The sequence below is a fragment of the Haemaphysalis longicornis genome, unplaced genomic scaffold, assembly GCF_048455015.1.
Source record: "Haemaphysalis longicornis isolate Haplotype H1 unplaced genomic scaffold, Haemaphysalis longicornis Haplotype H1 scaffold_1, whole genome shotgun sequence".
Taxonomy (NCBI): domain Eukaryota; kingdom Metazoa; phylum Arthropoda; class Arachnida; order Ixodida; family Ixodidae; genus Haemaphysalis; species Haemaphysalis longicornis.
In genome coordinates this window covers 104,077,621-104,100,679 of record NW_027526203.1, presented here as the reverse complement: position 1 = coordinate 104,100,679, position 23,059 = coordinate 104,077,621, and the positions used below count along the sequence as shown (strand labels likewise).

The 23,059-nt window shown below is 47.6% G+C and overlaps 1 protein-coding gene across 1 annotated transcript in view; it reads left to right on the top strand.

Moving 5' to 3' along the window:
* LOC144178523 (LIM homeobox transcription factor 1-beta-like) overlaps positions 1–23,059 on the top strand; it is a 296,217-nt gene that overhangs the window by 64,651 nt on the left and 208,507 nt on the right. Inside the window, exon 2 of the mRNA XM_077706447.1 lies at positions 22,458–22,609. Coding sequence (XP_077562573.1) covers positions 22,458–22,609 — 152 coding nt within the window. The remainder of the gene's footprint in view (positions 1–22,457; positions 22,610–23,059) is intronic.

Sequence of the window (23,059 nt, the reverse complement as noted above, 5' to 3'; positions counted from 1 at the left end):
AGCGTTCAATTGTCAATTGAAAGTCGCCGGGTAGCACAGGCATAAAAGACGTTTGTGTGCGTGTGGTAGTTGAACCATCGTCGTCACGGTAGGAGCTTAGTGCATTACCACCGCGCTAGCCCAGCCCGTTGCCGGTGGCGGAGCAAGAGTTAGCCTATAATGTGTGCCGCACGACAAGTGAACGTGGCGGCACGTGAGTACAGCGTGCGCACCAACTCTGATTCTGAGGACGCTGCTTCGTGTGTCACCAGTCTGCCTGTTGAAGCACTTCGCACCGAAAGGCGAAGTAACGAATGCTATCAAAGAGACGCAAATACAATGTAGGAGTACAGAAGTGGTTGAGAAGTAACGCCACGCTTTCGCCTTCAAAGAACGTAGGCACACTGAAAGGGACACTGAAGTGAATTTGTCAAGCTCCCGTTTTTGCTGGCACTGCGTAGACTGGCTCAACTTAGCACACTTTTCATCGTTTATCTGTTTGGCAAGTCGGTAATTATTTTATAAAGCGCGAAAGAAGAAAAACTACCTAGCGCGGTTTGCGGCGGCCCCACCAACTAAAGGCTGTGACGACGGGAGGAGACGCACCGTGATTGGTTGACATTCAAGCAAGTTTCGGCTTCGGTTCTGTAAAACAACATGCTTGACATCCGACGGCATCGTTCGATGGGCATTCTCAATATCTCTGTAATCATCGTACCGCGCTTCTGCCATGTTGTCGGCTGTAAAATGCATAGGATAAGCCTCCCAGGACGGCTTGGAATCGTAGCAATCACTCGCCGAGGCCTACGCAGTGGATGAACGCCCTCCGCGTCCCCGCAGACGCTCAAATGCCATGCGCTTTTCCCCCATATTTGGAGCTTGCCTCACTCATGCCTGTATCGTAAAAAGCGTGTTCGCACCAGGCCAAGGGTCTGTGGTTTCTGGCCTGTGCCCACTGCCCGCAAGTAGTCGGTGCTTATGGCAACAACACGCCAACGAGAACTCGCTAGCGCGCCAGTGTCAGCCTGCGTGCGTTCTGTGAACTAGTTCGTGGAGCAGTGAACGTTACGGCCCAAGAAAAAGGTGAACTCAGCGTAGAAAACATCGGCCGAAAACGAAAAAGTCGACTTATATAAACAAAAAAAGAAGGTAACCCCGGGGATTCGAACTGGTGACTTGCCAAACAGTTGCCACAGCATACCTAGCGCTCCAGACCACTCGGCAACGGACGAGCGCTGCTGACTCCGGAAATATGGTATATAATGTATAACCATTTTACACTTTTATTTAGTTTTAGCATTTCAAGCAGCTTAGGTGACTATTTGTAGTATTGCGCTCGTGCAGTAAGCGTCCCCCAAGTTTCCACAGTATCTCGCGCCTAGCAATTGCATTATGAAAAGCGTTCGCAGATGCGTAGTCGTGCTGCTCACCGCAGTGCTTGTTCGCCGAGCGCAAAAAAGTGCTTCCTGCAACCTAGTTTTGCGCTGTACGGTAAAATTTTCAGTTGATTTTATTTCCTTAGTACCTATATTGACTTCCCTGACTCTTCTCCCGCCTTCATGTGGCCTTATATTTTCCTACTGGCGTACCAGTTAGCGAAGCGTCGCATGTGCGCTTATGCAGCGTTTGTGTGAAGCGACCTGGACTTGGAGTTAGATACAGTGTACAAACTAACAAATTAAAGAAAGGCACATTGTTCCATTCACAAACGTGTCCTGGCTTCGTTTCAACTGAGTTAACGAATTGCGACGACCCGTCGGCGGCCGACTGACTCTGTCGGAGGGCAGGCGAGCCGTGCAGTAGCGCAGCGAATTGCCAGATCATCTCCTCCTGACGTCACACGAAAACGCCACAGAAAATGGGCGAGGGTGCAGAGAGGAGGACAGCATTTTCGAATTGATTTTTATACTAAATAAATTCGCGTAAACGCGCTGAGAGTGGTCGAAACAGGGCCTTGGGACTCCGGACTACAATTTGCGCTCGTAATCCCGCAATGTATACAAATCATTTCAGTGTCCCTTTAAGTTCCTCCCTTAATTTTTTGATGCAGAGTTTTACCATAGTCTTCACAGTCGTGCTCGGATACATTCTTGAAGTTCCATGACCGTGCGAACTTTTGGTAGGGTGTAACGCTAATGTTATGATAAAAAGTCTAAAGTGGGGCGTTAGACCCTGCTTTGAGGTATAACGCCGTCGACCTGTGCCTACTGGAATAACTTATTTTACGCCGACCTGTGTACCCCGGTTGATGTAGTAAGGTCTCAAAGCGAAACGGTGGGCTTGGGCCGGCGCGCACCCGACAGTCTCTGCGGTTATTTCACCAAAGTGATATGTGCCCACGGAGTATCCGCATTGATGTATTGGCCAACACTTCGTAACTTGGTTCATGCTGGGGCGTGCAATCAAGAGATTAATCAATCAATTAATTTCAGGGCCGGTACTACGAAGGCCGACCACAACAAATCTGTGCCGGTACCCCGAATCCTGTGTGCGCGCACTCTTAAGCCTACACAAAATGCTACAAGTTTACAGAGTATCACATATATAGAGAACTCTTTATAAGCCTGAATGCACGCTTGTATCGCACTATATTCGGTGGTTGTCGCAGCCAAATCGTCTGGCAATTTTTTTTCGCGACGCATCAATGTTGTCCGCCTCACAAAATGACGTTACGCACAACGGGACCGGCATGCATGACAGCTGAGCCATTTGCGGCCATCGTGAGCGCGCCACGCATGGCATGATCGCCCCTTCAGCTGCGGTGCGTGCGCGTATCTCGGTATCATGGCGACCGATTTGCATGTTCACACACGAAGAGCGATGTGCGCTCACTTGCTCTGCCCTCACGTGACCGTTGGGCTCGTTGTAGGCTGCATACGGCTGCCGGATTTCGCAACCGAATACACCAAGCTGACTGTGGTGACCACCAATAATGGTGCCTGCACAGATGGGCTCTCCGCCAGTGGCCTAAGCTTTCTTGTCATAGGTCACGGAGGCCCCACCCCTTATCTCCCTCTCCTGCGTGAGCCAGTAATATAATATAATGCTCATCCAACAGTCGGGAAGTAGCAAGTTAATCCCTCAATTGTTCACCCCACGGCTCCATGGGCAGCACAAAATGAAAGAATGAATGAATTTAGAGGAAGGGAACATATTACGCCTATAAAGCGGCCTGGTTGAACTGCTGAGAAAATTAGATCTTGTGCATCATGCAAACAACTACGCAACCGAAGGGACGACGAAAACGTGTTGGCTTCGTCGTTAGAGTTCCACAGATAGCCTAAATTAATCCGTGGCCCTTCGCATGTATCGCGACGTCTGGGTTATAGCTCAGGCGCTGCATAAGACCCCCGTTTGAACAACTTTCGAAGTGCTTTGGTTTCCGGCATGCGCAGCAGACATTTCGCTGAGCTTGCCAGTCGAGAGAACGGTTTACGGACGCGGTTACGTCCACTGTTGCAGCACACGTGTATTGCGCGGCACAGCTCTTTCTGGGAGCTGAGAAACAGAAAAGGGCACGATGAGGAGGAGGGAAGGGGATCTCAAAGCCTGCCATGAGCGTTTTTGAAGTCCCCGCGGCGGGAAGCGATGCGAGAGCGCGCGGACGTACACCCATTCGCAGAGAAGGGGCTGATGCGACTGCGTTCTCCGCCGCCGGAATTCCGCAGACATCGCCGTTTTTACGCGTCGTCACCGTCCGTCGTGGTCGACATATGTAGCGCACGCTTGTTCCAGGCCGTGCGAGTGAGAGCGGCCCACTTAGCACGCGGAAGTGCGGTCGGTTCGAGGCGCACAAGTGGCGTGCGAAGGGGCATACACAAGCAGCGCATGCAGTACCGTCGCGCCGTCTAATTAGCGAGCAAGCTGGCCGCTATCGTGCTGGCCGCTGTTTCCGCGTGTTTTCGGCCCTCATAATTGGCTTTCCTGTTCCACCAACTGTCGGTTCCTTTGGTTTTTCCGCGTTTTAATTAGACGGCCGGGTGGGAAAAACCAAGGCAAACACATCTCGCCAATGTGTTCTCTCATTTGAGGAATGCATGTGTATATTAGCTCTAGCACCCGCTGAATTCTTTGCTTCAGGGTCATTTTTCCTGCAGTGGCCTATTTACTGTACGCCACTTTCGCGGCTATCATCGCATTTGCAATGAGTACGCACCTTTAATAACGAAATTTACCACCAACGTATGTATGTGACGAGCATTGGCAACCTGTGGGAAGAAAAGGCTACATAGAGCATAGCTAGAAAGAACAAAAGACGCAAGAAAAAGAAAGCGAAACAGCTGAAAAAAAAAACTTTTCATACCGGTGGTTCAATATTTTATGCGAATTTTGTGTGTGCGTGCGTGCGTACGTATGTATGTATATGTTTGTGATCCAAACAAGTCTCACAGAGTGCTCACGAACAAGTATATACCAAGGTAAATGTAACTGGTAGCGAAGCTTCCATAGAAGCCCATACGTTCAGAAAATGGCGGCTCTTAAGCTGCTCATGGAGCTTAGCGCCATCTGTGTGAGGAGGGAACACTTCCGGCGGAACAAAAAATAAACCGGACGTGACGCAAGATCCGGTCAAAGAGTGACGTCATTTTGGTGGCATTAGCGCGAAAATTTGACTTCAAAATAGCTTTAGCAGGTCAGTGATCGCTGAGGGCTCATGTCATTGCCATCTGACGCAAGTTGGCGAGCCCTTGGCGTGTGTGCTTCAAGTCAACGCTAGCTTAACTAGAACAGACTCGCGACTAGAGAAACGTACTTACGCATACTATCCTATGATTCGCCTCGGTGTTGATAAAAACGGCTTGCATTTTCGCGGAAACTTTATTCTGTATTCATTACTTCCACTTCTGTATAAAAGGAATTAGTTGTTTACCTTGATTGCAGCGAGTGGCAAACCGGGAACCAGGCAGGTACGCCCCCCCCCCCCCCTCCTCCCATAATTTTTTTCTGCCATGGGATACAGAGCAGAAAATGGCCCTCCACCACTCTGCACGGCCCCCGCTTTTCATATCAAAAACGTGCCCTGTCCTCGCCGCGATACAAATTTCTACCAACGCGAGTGCTGGGTTGTTTAACTGCGTCGCAAATACGCGGTTGCATGCGCGCCTTAAGAATAAATCAGGGTTATATAATGCTTGCTCGGTTTGTGTGCTTCAGTTCTAAGAGAAGAAATAAAGCATAGTCATGCTATAATCAAGACATTTGAATTTTATTCCAGGATGAACATAAAACAACTTTACCACACTGTACAAAATCAGCACGTATACAAATAAGTACAAAATGTTCGTGGGCACTACATGCATTATGATTTTCTTTACGCGCCGAAAAATTGACTTTACCCGTAACACATAGCATTATGAGCAATGAAAGCCTCAACAGCAGAACTACTTCCAAACAAGAGAAAAGAACTAGGCACTGCATCTTGACGCAGAAAACCGGGCTGCAGGAATGCCGATTCACGAAAGTGCAGCGAGCACACCGCCCCTGTCCCGGCGTCTTATCAATTAGACATGGGTTTCTACAGAACTTCACAAAAGATCCACGCCTGCAATTTCCTGGTTGCATTGTTTAGGCAAGTGTCGCAACAGATAAGTAAAAAGAGAAAAAAATGGATCAATGCAAAAGAAAGCGACGGCAGTAAGTAAAAACACATAGCAGAAAAGATCTCAGCACGGAGCAGCAGAACACAGTACTGCGATGGAAATATTGCTTGCGCATACAAGCGCGGGAAGCAGCGATCACTACAAGCGTTGTAATGCAATAAAGAAGGCACTGAGATAGACAATTAAATCGTATCGTTTGAATTCGAGTGGCGCACAATATTTGCGCTATTTGAAGACGCTGAGAAGTCCTAGAGTAATTGACACCACTTGCTCCGAGCCAACCTGAGGTGAAATCAAGAGATAACTGTGATATAACAAAGCTTTAGACCCATTTTTTTTTCTCGAAGCACCGCCGCGTTCCCTTACACAACCCCCCGTGAAAGTATTACAGTGCTATAGTTTTAGCGTTACCTGTGGAAATGAGAGGAAAATGGTGCAGTGAAACGCCAGGCGTACGGGAGTAGCTGTTGCAACCTTGTAGTACAGCACATCGTTTCCGTAGGTACCGAGGAAAGCGCTCCGCTCCAACCGTTGGCAGAATCGTCCCGTAAGACACCGTGCCCGCCGGGCACGGTATTCAACGTGTCCACCCACGATACAACGCACCTCGCAACTCCACGCACAGCAAGAATTAATTGCGCACCAAATTAACAAGAAAAAACGAATGCGAATGCGCACCACCACAACATCTGAGGGGCGTTTCCTAGCAGACGAACTTTAGGCGCGCCTTTCCGAACACTACAAGGACTGCACCACAGAGCAATTACATGTGCCATTATTCTTCAAAGGGCGCCACAAAAAAGGTTTTTGAGAATGAACAACATTTTCGTAAATTATTTGCACACTGTGCCTAAATAAATGTGACTGAGAAATAAATATCGTTCGTAAAATATAAATATTGTTTTATTGTTGAATAAAACTTGGTTTTTTGTTATTAGTGTTTGTTCCCTCCTCACCTAGTCGCGCTTCAATCGCCACTCCCATAACCCCCCCATGTTGACGTCGCTGGCAATAGGTTCTGAACCGCTTTTCGCCCGAAGCTTCGCTACCATTTATATTTACCTTGTATATACGCTAGTTCCCGAAATAGAGTGTGTATTATGATTGGGAGCTACGTTGACTAATTGAGCAGGGCACATGGACAACTTTTTGCACTTGAGGATTTCGATAACTCAGCCAGTGGCACCCTGACATACATGAATAAACCAAGACACCTGCTCCCTGCTCTGGCCCACATCTGCTTCTTAAGCATTCTTCTCTACTTACAGCATGCACGACGCAATAACACAAGCTTAACATCGCTTGAGTATGTCCCTCTTTCAACCTCTTGCCTGCGCTGTTGTATTCGAAATAAACCTCTTGGTTGAAATTGCTGCGAATAGTATCAAACTATACATGTATCAATCTATAGGTCTCTTCTAAAGCAAGAAAGACATTATTGCACGAAAGAAAATGACTATGATTCTTTCCTACAAGTATAGTCAAGAAACACTTCTGGGGAGAAGTTTCGGGGTGGGGGGGAGATAGTAAAGAAGGAGGGCCGAAAAAGGAGAGCCAGTGAAGCGTGTGTCCTAGAGTGTATGTAGACGAAGCACACAAGCAAGACCACCGCTGGGCAGAAAGTCGGCGTTTCGGAGCTTGTCCTGAGCGAATCTTATTACTCCAGGTCAAACCTAGCGAACAGGTCGTTCCTCGTAGCGTAGTTAATGACGAGCAGTGGGAGAGAGCACTGGGCAGCTCGGACCCAGAGTTCCAGATACTTCTGGTCACCCGCGCCGAAACGTCGCCGCCGGCCTCAAACCGACGGCTACACCGCTCCCGCAAGCCCGGTTAAGGCTCAATAAAGGGATCTTTCTCACCCGCCGTGGTGGCTCAGTGGCTAAGGCGTTGCGCTGCTGAGCACGAGGTCGTGGGTTCGATTCCCGGCCGCGGCGGCCGCATTTCTGATGGAGGCGAAAAGCAAAAAACGCCCGTGTGTTCGAGATTTCGGCGCACGTTAAAGATCCCCAGGTGGTCAAAATTAATCCGGAGCCCTCCACTACGGCGCGCCTCATCGCCTGCGTTGCGTCGGCGCGCTAAACCCTACAATCAATCAATCGTTCTCTCTCTCTCTCTCTCTCGCTCGTAGTATCAATCTGGCTATCAAGCTCAGACAAGGTCAAGCCAGCTCCTCGTGCGGTTGCGCAGTGAAAGCATCTAATCGCTCGTTCGTTCGAAGAGGCAAACTAGGGAAAGAGTAGAGGCGCGTGCCACCAGAAAATGATACATGGAGGCGCTGGCCTCATCCAATTTCACTGCGCGTCCGCGCCTACAGCGCCGACTGCGCAGAGTAGCGTGTGTACTTTGTCTGGCGGTGCAATTGTGTGCGCGTTCACTGCACGCTCCCGGCGCGAAAACCGAGCTATCGCTCCGCGAAATCTGTTTCACCGCGCTCACCATGGTGAAAGTATACCTAAATTAATGGTTTCACTTCTATGTCGCGAGTTAAAAAGCCTCTCTGGTCGTCCAACTTTACAGAGTGGAGTGGCTCATGAACTTTTTGAGAAATGTTTCCTTCGGGCGGAGGAGCAAGCGAAAGGAGGGAGAGCGAGGTTAAAGGGACCTTGCAGCACTTCTGATAAACGCTTTCACTCTTTCCTTCGCGTCTGGAAGCACTGCGAAAGCTGCAGTTATCGTCAGCACGGAGCGGCACTGCGTGATTTGCTCGTCGCACCAGATATGCCTTCCGTTTTGGCTTTGTTTTCGTGGCTTTGTTTTTAAAGTTTCCATCGTAAAGCGTTCGTCGCTGCAACTGAAGAAAAACGGGCCAACAGCCGCTACATGGCCTCAGTGACGTAATTCGGGCCGTCGAAGAACGTCAAGACAGGGAAAGAGAGAAAAATCTTTAGAGCGAGTTTCCAAGTTATTTGATGGGCATAGAGCAGTAATTTTCGGCTGAGGTACTTTGCGACCGCCTAATCTAAGTACTGCGTGTGTTGGGTGACTACGTTCTGCAGGCATTTAGGCTTTCAAAAAAAGTTGAAAAAGTGTTGCAGGGCCGCTTTAACCACAGCGCAGAACCAAATTTGCCAGCCGTACCCGCCGCGGTGGCTCAGTGGCTAAGGCGTTGTGCTGCTGAGCCCAAGGACGCGGGTTCGATTCCCGGCCACAGCGGCCGCTGTTCTGATGGAGGCGAGAAGCGAAAGCGTCCGTTTCAGCGCGCGTTAAAGATCCCCAGGTGGTGAAAATTAATCCGGAGCCCTCCACTATGGCGCGCCTCATCGTCCGCGTAGCGTCGGCACGTTGAACCCCATAATCACTATCACCAAATGTGCCAGCCTAATGAGGGGAAGGGGACAGAGGGGGCTAATCTGATAAGCATGGGGAAGGGATTAAATGGACGTGGCGACGCGTGCGCACTTACGCTCGCTTCGACAGGCGCTACAAACGTTTACACGCGCCGGTAGTGTCGCCGAAGAAAAGAGCGCGGTCCCTTTCAGCAAAATAGCCTACGTTAATCGGAAAGAGTTCGAACGGGCATGCTCGCAAAAGGGACACGTCGCTGTGTAGCGGCACACGATAAGAATGCGCGCCACAGATGACGCTATTTCGCAGCGTTTCCTTAACCTCTGCTGGCATTTCCGAGAAATGACAGAATTGGGATGGCGCGCTCAGTGTTCGTACAACCTTGCAGCGGGAGAATGCCTAGTTGTGTGCTCCGCAACGCACCAGATTCGGTGACATTTTCTTACTATTTTTTTTTCGATTATTCTTGCGTCAATTTGTACGGAATAGGAGCAGCAAGATTGGGAACACAGTGGAGGTCGAGATAGTCACATTAAAGAAAAACAGTCCTTTTTTAGCAATGAATTTGTCACATAGCATATGCGTGTACTGTTTCCAAGAACATTGCAAAGCACAAAAAATATAATAATAACAAGCCCACACAATGATTTATTCACTTTTAGTTAATACCCTCTAATCTAACAGGAAGTTCTTCAAAGGTACAGGTATTCACAGGCGTATTTTAACAGCTGTGCAGGCCAAATAAGCTGCGATAGTGTCGGATCGTTTGCAGTGCAATATATACAGTGCACCCACAGAATATTAGCAAGATACGTAGGTACGTTAAAGGGAATCGCGTGAAAAGCACAGAAGTATCTTGCAACCCGTTTGGCAGTTCGCACTCAGACGTTAACAGTAGTTAACAGACGTTAACAGACGTTAGCAGTTCGCACTAAGACGTTAACAGTACGGGTGCGTATGAGACTCTTCCCGCACGCCATACAAGAATGGCCTAAGGTGTATTATGCAAGTCGTTGCTTGCAAGTAGTTGCTTGCATATTTTAATCTGTAAAATATGTTTGTTAAGGGGCAGCTCCTGAAAGTGTAAAATGGTGTCAGCACCAAAAAGGGGCTAAATGGCTGCAAAGACAGGTGTCAATTAGTGATGCTAAGAGGAATATTTGTTGCCAGTTAATAAGCTGTGTTTTCTTGTAGAGACGACAAAAATATTTCGTAGAATGTTATAATTTTTATCCTGTATTGAGAAAAACGGGACCACAAAACCCATGATTGTATGCTTTTGGAAGTGGTCGATTCTGAAGGGCACATTTCGAGTTTGTATTCACTGTGATTTTATTTGAAACTGGCAGATTTTGCAGCCTTGTTTTTTTTGTGTGTGTGATGGTGACGAGTAAGTAAAGGCTCCAACACACGTTAGAGATCCCCAGATAACCTAAGTTTATCCGTGGCTCTGCGCATGCATCGTAACGTTTGGGTTATAGCGCAGGTCTGCACAAGACCCCCATTTGAACGTATACCTTCGGTTCTTTGGTTTTCGGCAAGTCTGTTTCCTTTTCGGGAATTTTGAATCACGACAGACAGGCCCGTAGCTCTACACCGAAAAAAAAAACGATTGTTTCAAAATTTAATATCGCTGTTGTGATAGAATACGAGCAGTAAAAGAACTGTCAGCGTATTATTCCTGAGAGCACGGGCAGCATAGCGCAATCGTGATAGCCTTGATATGGCGGCATAGCGACAACTCCGCTGGCTCTGCTGTCTGCGTTCCCCGCCGTTGGCGTTCGCACGTCCGCGCTTGTTCATTATCACTCTTAGTTATCGCTCAGTGCCGCAATGCAAATCGTGCGAAGAACCGGGAATCAGCTTTCACTATCATTTGGAACTGTACAGGAATAGGGAACCAAAGAGCGATCAAGCGCATGACGCAGAAACTCCGGTCAACATAGGCTGCAGTCGCACGCAGAAGCACTTCAAGAAGGGCGACATCGTCCACCCTGTAGTGCACTAAATGCTAAGCGAACCGCGTACACCAAAAGGGCCGTCTATCAGTCCAAGGACTGGTCTAGGAGTCCAAGGACTGGTAATCATATGAAATACAGCTTCCACTTGAAAGAAAAAAACATCTGGCCGCCATGATGGATATGTCGCCGATCCAGCGCCTTTCCATAAAAGCTCTCCTCCAACCGAAAAGCATAGATTCAAACTCACGCAAGGACAGACGACAAACCAGTATCCAATTCCTTCGAGGAAAGCTCCAAAACTGTGGAAGGACAGTGACGCTGAAGCCGGGACGTTCGAAAGTACGAAGGCAACAATTGTCGTAGTGGACCAGCGTGGCAATCGCTCTGAAGTCGTCACCCTCCTACGCACAGGAAATGTGAAAAAGCGAAAAACTGACCCATCCTCGTGACTATCCGTCTAGCGGAACTATTGAATAGACGCTTAATTACCATTAGAAACGTCTAAAAGCCCATTAGTGTTTTGGCTGCAGGCACAGTACCTAAACGCCTGAGGAAGATTCTCCAAACCAAAATTATGAAAGTTAACATCACATTAACCACTGCACACAAGGGTCTGGAAAAGAACGACGCAGCTCACCAATACGTGCGCCAACTTGCATACCATGCTCCGTGTTGACAAAGACTATACCGCAGCAACCTCCGAGAAAAAAGTGAGAGCGTCTGCTTATCCTGCGCGTATAGGAACACCATCCTTCCTCTTGCCACACGGGGATCGTAAAGCCGAAGAATCGCCAGCTCTGCGCAGGATACAAATAAAAATATATATCCACAAATCTAGATAAGCGAAGATGTATGGTAGAAAACGTCCGACATTAACTTAAAACTGTGCTAAATTCGGGGAAACACCCACTCTCTTCTACGCAACCTTGTCTACGCAACCAGGGGCGAACAATTAAAAATTACATATTCCACTTATCCAAATAGTACATGGCAGGCTGCCCTGTTCAGCTTATAAACTCAAGATCAGCGTGTGGTAATTATGGGGCCCTGGACTTTGGGTTCAACACTCCGAGGCTGCCATCATTCCATCTTCTATTTTACAAACTTTCATTAAATCCTACTCAACAAAGGTCTTTCTCTCTCTCTGTCTTATAAAAAACCAAAACGTTCAGTTCACAACACTTCAGAATAAACATTTTCAAACAGTGGCACCTTCGCCTTCTCGCTCAAACTGGCCAACACCCCGCAGCCGGAACATTTCACGCCCACATATTAAGCCACACAAGCGTAGATGGCCAGTGCCCGTCCTGTGCCGCGGTGATGAGGTCATTAACAGCAGACGAAAAGGCAGCCTTTTCGTTAGCTGTGAGTGACGTCATGACGCCGTTTAACAAGCACAGATAAGCACGCAGAGAATGACTAAAGTAAAACAAGAACAAAAAAAACCATCGGGAACAAAGAATCGTGAGCCTTATTTCGGGAACCTGACACTGCAGATGACAGACCATCTGAAAGTGGTATTGACAACGATGAACCGCGGGAATACTTTGCTATGATTCGTATGAGCTCTTATGTGACTATTTGCGGCCATCATAAACTATCGCCAAAAGAGATTTTCTGGTTGTCTGCTACCTAATTTGGCTCCTTCCTACCGTGAATCGCAACCGCGCGTTTCGTTTTGCATGTCCCAGATGACGCCGTCGTTCCAAAATCAGCTTGCACGTCCAAATTGGCCGCCCTATTCCCATAGGCGAAAACTGCATATTTTTTTAATTTTCAACATATACAGGGAAGCACCGTCGTTTTTCCCGGTGTCAAACAAAATAGATAAGGAATTGCGATCTTGGTGTGAAGTTTGAGCGCGAACGGAGCAGCGGTTCGCTCAGGAAACCTTTTTAAAATGTTCCATTTATTGATGTAACACTCTGTATACCTGGTTTCGTTGCGTTTAACACGCCCCTGAATATGACTCGCACCCCACGTGGTACCAAAAACGAAAAACAAAACAAAAATAACCCCACATATTCAACGCAGAATTCGACCATCTAATGCAATTTAAGTCAAGGGACCCGTCCCGTGACTTAAATAGTGCATTTCGAGATGCTCTGACTCTGCACGCTGGCTTATACACTTTTTTTGGCCACTCGGTTAGTATACTTAGTTCGCTATAACTACTTACGTTTTTGTTACAAATAGCACAATGTCATTGAAATTCCACGTGACCAGTCAATTTTTTAATTTCGTTCGTTATATTCGATAATTCGTATATCGGTGTTCATTATAACGATGGCCGAGTGTATTTCAAAACGCTCAGCTTTTATTAGTCAAGTCTTGCAAAAAGGCCTTAATCTGCCAGCGTGGCTGAAGTAAGCAAAGATGGGAAAACCTTTAGTACAATAGGTTTCTTTGTCAGAAATTTGGGTTTACATTGAGCGATTGTTTCAGCGACTGTTTCTCTGACTTCAAACAACTCAAGCAAAATTTAGCGGGATAAATGAACCAGCCACCGTGACGCCAAATGGGTTATTATCATGGGGATACTGTTGCCGAATGTGTATCCCGTAAAACCGGAAACATTATGTACCAAGCCCATTTAAAGTGAGCTTCACTGCTATACTCAAGTGCATTGCTAGGAAGACATTTTCCATGAGTGAAACTTAAGCGCAAAAATTTTACAGGGACGAGAAATGGAACGGCACAGGCGCTTACTATCAACTGAAAGTTTTATTGAAAACGAAAACACATTTATACCACCCCCAGACCGAACAACTCAGGACGTGTGCCCTTCGCACATGCGTACGGCTGTACAAGAGAATAACCGCCCCATTCCCTTCTCGTTTCTCTTCTCCTTTCCCTCATCCTCTACCCCCTCTCCTTGAGAAGTTGCACTTCTGCTTAAAGTTTTGAAAGCATCCCGTGAGCAAGCCTGCACCAGCTGAGAAGGAAACAGTTCCTCGTAACGAGACCATGCAATTGTGACAGTCCTGTCTGCATTGCACAAAGGTAATAGGGTCCTCCCAAATTGGTGAAATACAAAGGGGGCATCAAATGATTACACGCCACCATGCCAGCTCTGCCACCTATTCCATCCTAATGTTGAGCCACCAAAAGTTAGTGAAATGGGTCACAAAGCCATTCTTACGAAAGCGGAAGGACAAACGTGTCATAATCACGGGGTTGGCAATGCGGCCATTTGGATCTACACGAAAAGTAGCCCAGTCTAGCCGAAATGCGCGAAAGGGTGATATTATAGGGCTCTGCGAGCTGGGTATGGAAGCTTCCTGCGGAAAAGCAAAAATTATGGCATCTTCGCTCGCGTTTATTCTTGTGAACAGCGATTTTTACCGAAGCTCGGGGCTACGGCGTCAGCGCCCATCTGCACCCCCTTCGGTCACCACTGTAATTGAAAGAGGCGCATTTTGGGGAGTCTCTAAGCCAACGCGGATTTTATTCCTCGGTCGTGACGCTGGCTGGCTCTCCCACCTGGTCGTCCGTTTATGGTCACCGATGGCGACGGTCCCCTTCATAAGTTCGGGTGGCCGCTTCCCTCTGTCGGCTACTGAATGGCTTGATGAGTGGTGACGCGACCTCGACAAACGTACACGTTTGCTGACCTCAGCGTTATTGTTATTACATACTGCTCAGGTAACTTCACAGCTGACATTGCTTCCATGCGCCATCCGTGTCTCCATGCATCCTGGCTAGGCCAATACCAGCTGGGAGAATTTCAACAATGCACGTCGATAGCCCTATCGCCTAAGCCTGATGAAGGGGTGTGAGTGAGATACGAACGCGTTTTCTTTGTCAGAAGCAAGCGATAACTGTCATTTTATATCTCTGATAAAAGCTAATTGTGCTCTTTTAGAGTGCTCCGAATCTGCTCAGCTCACTCAGTAGGCAAACAAAAAGGTATGCACAAATCGAGGAGCTCTATTGAAGACAAAAGGTGATAAGCGGCTACTGGCTTTCCATCGCACGGTGCCGCTCTTGAGATCGATATATGCACAGTGATTTTTTGTGGTACTTGAGTTCACCGATCGCTTACGTATCAACGGCGCGGGTGTTACATCATACCTCCCATTTCCGCGTTGTACTGTAGACTCTTGGGGCAAACTCTGCAACGTCCTTATTACAAGGTATGTGTCAATACTTTTTAAAGCTGGCAAAGAAAAGGCGCTTGCAGGGATCGCACTGGTCCACGAATGTTTAGGAAACGGAACACTTCGGAAAGCAGACGGCATAACAGCTCCTCGCTGGGGCTGCTCATACAGGAAGGCTTTGTCGGGCAAGCGTGTGTGCCCCTCCTTTGAAATCGGAGAGACAATGTGGGTAGCCGCAGAGCTGGGAGAGGGAAGCAAGGTCTGGAGGAGAGGGGCGCCGCACGATAAACAGTAGTGTTGACAGACTAGTAGTAGTAGTAGTGGTGGTGGTGGTAGGCAGTGCTGACATCCTTTATTAATCAAGGGGCGGTCATGCGACCCAAATGGGGAAGACGGGAGGAAAGGAGAGGCAAGAATGAGTGGCCCAGCAGGGAGGGCTTTTCATGAGGGCTTTTGAAGAGATCGCATCAGTCTGTGGAGCCAAGATATAGTGGGGATCCTATGTCAGATGAGAACCGATTACGATTGGGGTAGCGATGTTCCGTTCCAAGCTAGGTACAAGCCGGCACTTCCGGTGCGATGCAACACTCTTTTCCCACTTTTTTTTCTGGACCCTAAATGCTTTCGAAACGCAGTCAACACATCCAAGGCTGAGAATAGAGGGCCAAAAAGTACCCCGTAGAAAAATTACTGCTCTATGCCCATCAGATAACTTCGAAACCTGCTCAGAAGGTTCTCTCTTTTCCGAGTCTTGGTGTTCTGTGAGCGCTCGAGTTCATTATAGCAATGCAGCGACTACTGGCTGCTTCCTTTCTGCTGCAGCAATAAACGCATTTGATAGCCACTTTAGAAAAAAAGGCACGAAGCAAAGCATAAACGGAAGGCGTATCTGCTGCGATGAGCAAATCACGCAGTGCCGCCCCTGGCCGGCGATAACTGTAGCTTTCGCAGTGCTTCCATACGCAAAGGAGAGAGTGAAAGTGTTTGTCGGCAGTGTTGCACAGTCCTTTTAATAAAACGTGCTGATTTGCCGCGCCCCACCTATCAACCGACTTAAAAGATACCAAATGCCTTTTATTTATGAAAAGAATGCGCATAGTGGAGCTAAAAGAGCATTTCTTCAATAAAAAATAGGCAGCTTCGCACTAGCCTCGCGAAGACTGGTCAAACAACGAAGCTGGCGGCCCCCCATAGCTTATTGTTGGTTCGGCTAAGTTTATGAGTGGTTATACGAGACTCGGCCAAGTTTTCTGCGTGGTTATGCCTGGCGTGGTTATGCCTGGAGACTATGCCTGGAGCAACGAACACTCGGAGCTCCGGATTTTCTGCAACTCGCTGACGATTCGCCGCCGCTTTCTAGGCGCGATATTCGGGATTGGACGGAGCATGTCGCATCCGTTCTCGAGGAGCGGCGCGGCGGCTTTCTTCCTCTTCTCCGGGACTGAAGTTCTGCTTCTGTCGCCCCATCTCTCTCTTCGTCGGAGACCCGGCTGTTCTGTCGCCGCGCAGGCGGAGCGGATCTGCTTTTGTACCCCCATGGTGACGTCATGGCTTAGCTCCGCATCTGCGCATGCGCGGCTTCTGCACGGCGCGGCGAGGTAGAGCTACAGTGAAGAGGTCTAGCCACCAGCTTACACAGCATCGCTGTTAAAAAATATCACGGGTCTTGAAAAAATATTAACATTGTTGGGGCTCGAACCCGGGGCGTGCGCTCCAAAGCCACGACACTTCGGCTACTGAGACAGAACAGTGGAACTCTTTCAGCAGTTGCATAAAAGATATAGAGGGAGTGTTCCAAGCGAAGCACTGGATGGCGCTGGATGCGCACAGGAAATGCCTGGCTTGTACCCACTAGGAAAGGGAATTTCGTACCGGGGTAAGCACCAGCCCACTCTAAATGGATACTTGAGTACGGCGTACTTCCGAGACGATAAACGAAGGATCCTTCACCGCGGGAAGTTTGGCCCAACCGCATTTCCGGCACCGCGCACTGACGAAATCGTATAATTAATAGCACGCTACACGTTGTCTTGCCCATATGCAACGAGCGAAAGTGATTGATTGATTGATTGATTCATTCATTCATTCATTCATTCATTCATTCATTCATTCATTCATTCATTTATTGATCGATCAATAGATAGATTGATTGATTGATTCATTCATTCATTCATTCATTCATTCATTCATTCATTCATTCATTCATTCATTTATTGATCGATCAATAGATAGATTGATTGACTGATTGATTGATTGATTCATTCATTCATTCATTCATTCATTCATTTATTGATCGATCAATAGATAGATAGATAGATAGATAGATAGATAGATAGATAGATAGATAGATAGATAGATAGATAGATAGATAGATAGATTGATTGATTGATTGATTGATTGATTGATTGATTGATTGATTGATTGATTGATTGATTGATTGATTGATTGATCGATCGATCGATCGATGATTGATCGATCGGTTGGTCGGTTGGTTTATTATCTGGTTGAGTGAGTGAGTGAGCCCAAGCTGCCCAACATGCAGCTCGCTTACCCTACGAAATTCCCCCTATCTTCGTAGTATTCCATCCCATTTATTATCGAACTGAGAATTTTTGTTTCAACAGCACGATTTTCTTACGAAAGACGAGGACGGAACCCACTCCCGAATTAAAGAAAAGCCGGATGCGCACACAAGAACGCTACGTACAACTGCTTTATTCCGCTGATCTCCGCCACTTTCACAAGCAACCTGACGTCATTTAACTGGCCCAAGTTGTGGTATTGTTATCGGAGGGAACGAGCTTTAGATCAGTCAGTAGTCTAGACTATTGCACGGGTATGTTACCACTCGAATGAGCGCAACTTATGTGGGCGACCCCTAGTCTTGTCCCAAGCAGACAAACTACAAAATTCAAGTTTTTTTATTTACTTACTTACGTCAAGCATGTAACCACAAGTTATGCCTGCTCGTCGGCGCCCACAGCGCTACCAATGTTCAATGCCCAGACAAAAAAAAAAGCATAAGCTTTCTGACTTCCTCCCCCTAACACCGCCGCACACTTCCTAAATGAAGGTCCCTTGCAACCCCGCCGATAAGCACTTTCGCTTTTTCCTTCAGGCCTCGAAGCACTTAGAAACTCAGTAATCGCTAGTACAGAGCTGCCTTTGGGGATTTACTTGTCGCATCAGATTTCTAATCTCTGTTTTGCTTTTGTTGCGAGTTGTTTTCAAGTGGTCATCGAATGAGTTTATTGTTGAAATTGAACGAAAGCTGGCCAATGGCTGGAGTGACGTCGCTCAAGCCCGCAGATAATGCCCAGATGGAAAATGAAGAAAATGTTTGATTGATTGTGGGGTTTAACGCGCCGACGCAACGCAGGCGATGAGGCGCGCCGTAGTGGAGGGCTCCGGATTAATTTTGACCACCTGGGGATCTTTATCGTGCGCCGAAATCTCGTACACACGGGCGTTTTTGCTTTTCGCCTCCATCAGAAAAGCGGACGCCGCGGCCGGGAATCGAACCCGCGACCTCGTGCTCAGCAGCGCAACGCCTTAGCCACTGAGCCACCGCGGCGGGTAAGAAAATTTTTGAAGGAGTTTGTCAGTTGGTTGATGGGCGTAGAACACTGATATTTGCCTGCTTGCTTCCTGGCCACCTAATCTAAGACGTGCCTGTTGACTGTTGTATTTCAGGTACTAAAAAGGTTGAGAAAATGTTGCAGGTGACCTTTAATGCCAACGTCATGTGTGTTGTAACAGTGAATCATTTGTAGGCCGCCCTCTGTGTATACAAGAAGCGCCAATACGACGGTGAAATGCACAGGCGGCTTTCTTTGTTCTGCGGTTTGTGATGTCGCTTGATTAAAATTGAGATCAAGGTTAGGTAGTTAAGTATAAACCTTAATCGTCCAGAAACTAGACAAAATTTTCAATCTACTTGTACCATAAGCCATGTTTAAAGTCCTTAGGCTCAATGTAGCTAAAGTTCCGGTGACTTGTCATCAATTCGAGAAACTTCCAAGAATACGGTCTCAACCTTATATCAAAGTTTGTCCCTACCCTGATAGAAAATAAAATTCACTTTTTTGGGACAAAGATGCTTGTATCCTCTTTGCATTGAAACGTCGCTGCGCTGACCTTTACGTCATTAATAGTGTAATGCTGTATTAACAATCTACCTAATTTTCCCTTCAGTTGTTGCCGCCTAAGGTATAATTTTGGTGAATTCGTAAACTCACATGCAAGGTTAACTTAGGTTTGTTGCATTGATAATGGCCGGTGCAACTTTATAAATTCCTACGTTTTGATCCCCAGGTGTGCCCGTTCTCGGGTTTTCCTCAGTTCTCATGTGTACTGTCTATCGTCAGGTGAAGTTGAGGTTGATGCTGGGGCAGTAATTGGACAACAACATGTCTTCGTGGAGATCTTTGCTATAGCCCAATCTCTGTAAGCGCGCGTAAAATGAATGGTGCTTTAATGTGCTAGCTATAAAGCGACAAATATTTGGGTGGACATAGTATAAGTTTTTGATTACAAGTGAACCGGGTCTCCTTCCTCTTCTTCCCATCCAGAATCACGAATGCTATGTATACCCGACGATTGGCTTTCCTATTTAAAGCTGTTTACACTGAAATATTGACTAATTTTGACTATTTGTGCTTGCGTGAGGAGGGCTGGGGGAAGGTGTCTAGCGTCGGACAATACATAATTCATATCGTTGTGTTTAAGAACACTCCTGCTTATTGTTGTTTTGAACCATGCTATTGGCTGGGTTTGGAGATTCTCGGTATGTTATGAAACGCGATTTGTGCGCGATCCTCTGGCCATTTCTTTGACTTTGTCCTTGAGCTGCACAGGATGTGTCACGTGAGCGGGATCGGGACTTAAGCAATCATGCTCCTCACGCGTAGAGGAATTAGAGTCAGTGCATACTTGTTTAATATCCCGCTCCTGTTGCCTAAAAATGGCAGACGATTTGGCTGCAAGAGCAAAAGCAGCGTGCACTTAAGCTTATAAAGTGTATGCCAATGGGCCACTGCGGGTATGTACTATTAGATGTGTATGAAACACTTTGGTAGACTTCAGAGTACGCATACGGCGTTTAACCAGTAGCGGTGGCTGAGTGGCTATGGTGTTGCCCGGCTGCGCCAAATGACGGGGCTTCGACCGCGGCCGCGGTGGCCGTTTTTCAGATAAAGGGAGAGAAAAAAATTACACCATCTTCCCGTAGGGGAACCCTGAGTAGGGTGCGAAGCAGCCATGGGGTCGACTGAAGTTCCCATTAGTTTTCAGTTCGTCGTTTCCGTTGACTTTCAGCTTCGCGTGCCTTCGTTGTACCAGTAGTTTCTTGACGTAGTTGGAATGAGTGAAGGACACGTTCGTAGCACATGCTCCCGTCTCGGTTTGTAGCGCAGTGGGAAGAGGGTCACGTACCTCCCGTTGCGGCCAGAGAGTCGTGGGATCGAAACCGAGTGCTGCCTAACTATTTCTTTTTATAGTGGACTGCGCTGACGTCAGCCCAAACGCTGACGGGGCTGAAGAGACGTGCATGCGCAGTAGAGTGCGGACGGCGGACGACAAGGGAGGGAGGGACACAGCCCCGAGCATGAGATGCTCGGCATCTAAAACGCCTGTGCGTCCAGACTTCGGAGCACGTTTGAGATCCCCAGGAGCTCAAAATTAATCCGTAGCCCCCCACTACGGCACGCCTCATAACCCACGTGTAGCTTCGGCGCGTTAAGCCCGGAAAAGTGATTAATAATACGGTGTTCAGGGTACGGGAACAAAATTTTGGTGGTTGACCCCACTAGTTCTTGCCCTGCAACTTACTAATTTATTCGCGGACTGCTTAGTGCATATTCCAGCATGCATCCAGATTATAAAGCGTTGGCCAATTACCCTCGAAAAAGGCAGACGTATGCTGATTGTGCTCCCGCAATAAAAAAAAAATTGCTCCGTATTATGCATACACAAAACCCCGTCATTTCCTAGTGAATTTGTTTGGAGATTCCTAGCCGTGGCTTATTTTGTGCCCGGAGAAACTGTTATGATCTGTGAAGCATTTTTTTTACGACGTGGGCTGTGTCCATGGTTCTTTTTTTAGGAACACAAAAAGCAAAATTACAACCAATATAGAATAGCCATTAACGACTTTTCAAGTCATGCATCCAGACATACCTTACCAGGGGGTATCCAGGGGGGGGGGGGGGGGAGGCGGAGGCGGGGGCGGGGGGTTTCGACCCCCCAAAGTTTTGTTAGGGCTGCATCCCCCCCCCCTCCTTACAGCCTTTATTGCACCCAAGCTATTTACACATCGCATCGATACACTAAACTGCAAAACTAAATTAGGAAAACTGTAGGTTTGTTTACAAAAATGGCTCCTCGGAGTTCTGTGTGCACTTGTATTTTTTTCCGTAGATGTTGCAGGGAACGAGACAACTAAACCTTCGTCTTTACGGAAGCAGTAAAATGACTAAGATATTGTTTGGGGGTGACCTCTCTTTCTTTATATTCGTATACCGGCGGCGTATAACACCCCCCGAAAAATATTTCTGGTACCCCAATGCACCTTACCCATTTTGTAATACCTACATCGTTGTTACGCAAGCGAAAATATTTTTTTATTGCAGAAGTTTGCTTTCCAGCATAAGGAAAAACTACCGCTAAGGCGCTTTTGCAACATGAACAGAGACCGATGCGATGCGTAAATACACTAACCAACGCGTCCACACTACCGATAGCCGGTACGGGTAGCATTCGACCGGGGTGATACATCCAGGCGGGGGCTTCTTGTGATTGAAGGATGGAAGAATGTCGCGCAGCTTGAAGGCCGTATGATATTGTGCCGGTCGTTCTGGAGTTACTTTTATGAGGAGTTATTTCGTAGCATAATCGTCCCACAAAAACCATATGCTTCAGCGTGCGCGGATATACTGGTGAAGCTGAGCGGAGTGTTTGTCACACCTTTTCGTACTGAGCTCATTGGCACAGGGAACTTTTGCAATTTGACGTTTCAACAACAACCTTGTCGGTTTGCTTCGTCGTCAACCTCACTTCAGCAGTTTGATAAAACACACTTTGGCCCGTTAATCGCGGTGTGCGCGCCTGCCCTTCTTCGAGGATAAAATTAGGCGTCAATGCTCATTTATGCTAGCGCATTCGCTCCATGAAACCACATGGCTACTCGGCTTTAATAATTAAAAATATTTGAGGTTCCGTGCATTTTGGGCGTATGCGATGAATTCCCTCGTGCCTTAGCATTGCCGCCGCAATGTCACCCATAAATTATTCAGCAGTACAGTCAACATCTGCACTCGGTTTATCACACAGAACAACAACAGAATTATGACTACTATGAATTGCATTGAATGTTCTGATGCGTCTCTTCCTGGGACCAGCGACATTTAAGTGTCGCTTATGATGGCGATGATGATGATGGTGATGATGATGATGATGGTGATTATTAGAGGTTTGGCCTTGGTATCGGGGTTTGGGGCTAAAAGAAACGCCTCTGCTTCCCGTTCCCTTTGCAGCGCGCCACCAAGCGACGTCGAGCTGGGTTCGCGCAAGAGAAAAGCCGTTCGGATGCCGAACCTCCAGCGCTGGCCTATGGACTCCGAGAACTCGAAGAGCACGGCGTCCGCCAGAGGCGCCTCGGTGCCCGCGTTCCGGACATCGAACACAGGTGGGCCTCTCTCCCGTGCCGGAATTTGTGCATGTCGGACAGAACATCGTACTTGGCTCGTCGCGTCATCTCCCACGCAGCTTCTCTTGCGCTTCGCATCGTGGTGCTGAGCACGTGGATACATCGTATCCGCCTGCTCAGTGACTTGGGTGCGAGTATACACATGCAGAGGCGCGAACTCGAAACTTCGAGCGACGAACTACCTCGACCGCAGTTCATCGCTCGAGCTATGCATTCCGGAAACCTTCGCCCCTCAACGATTTCATTCATTCATTCATTCATTCATTCATTCATTCATTCATTCATTCATTCATTCATTCATTCATTCATTCGTTCATTCATTCATTCACTGCCACTAACACTTAGCCTGAGTCTTGTAAGATACTTCGGGATTGCATTTCTCAATAGAGTTCTTTCAGCAACGCACCATGTGCGGCAACATTAATTCGG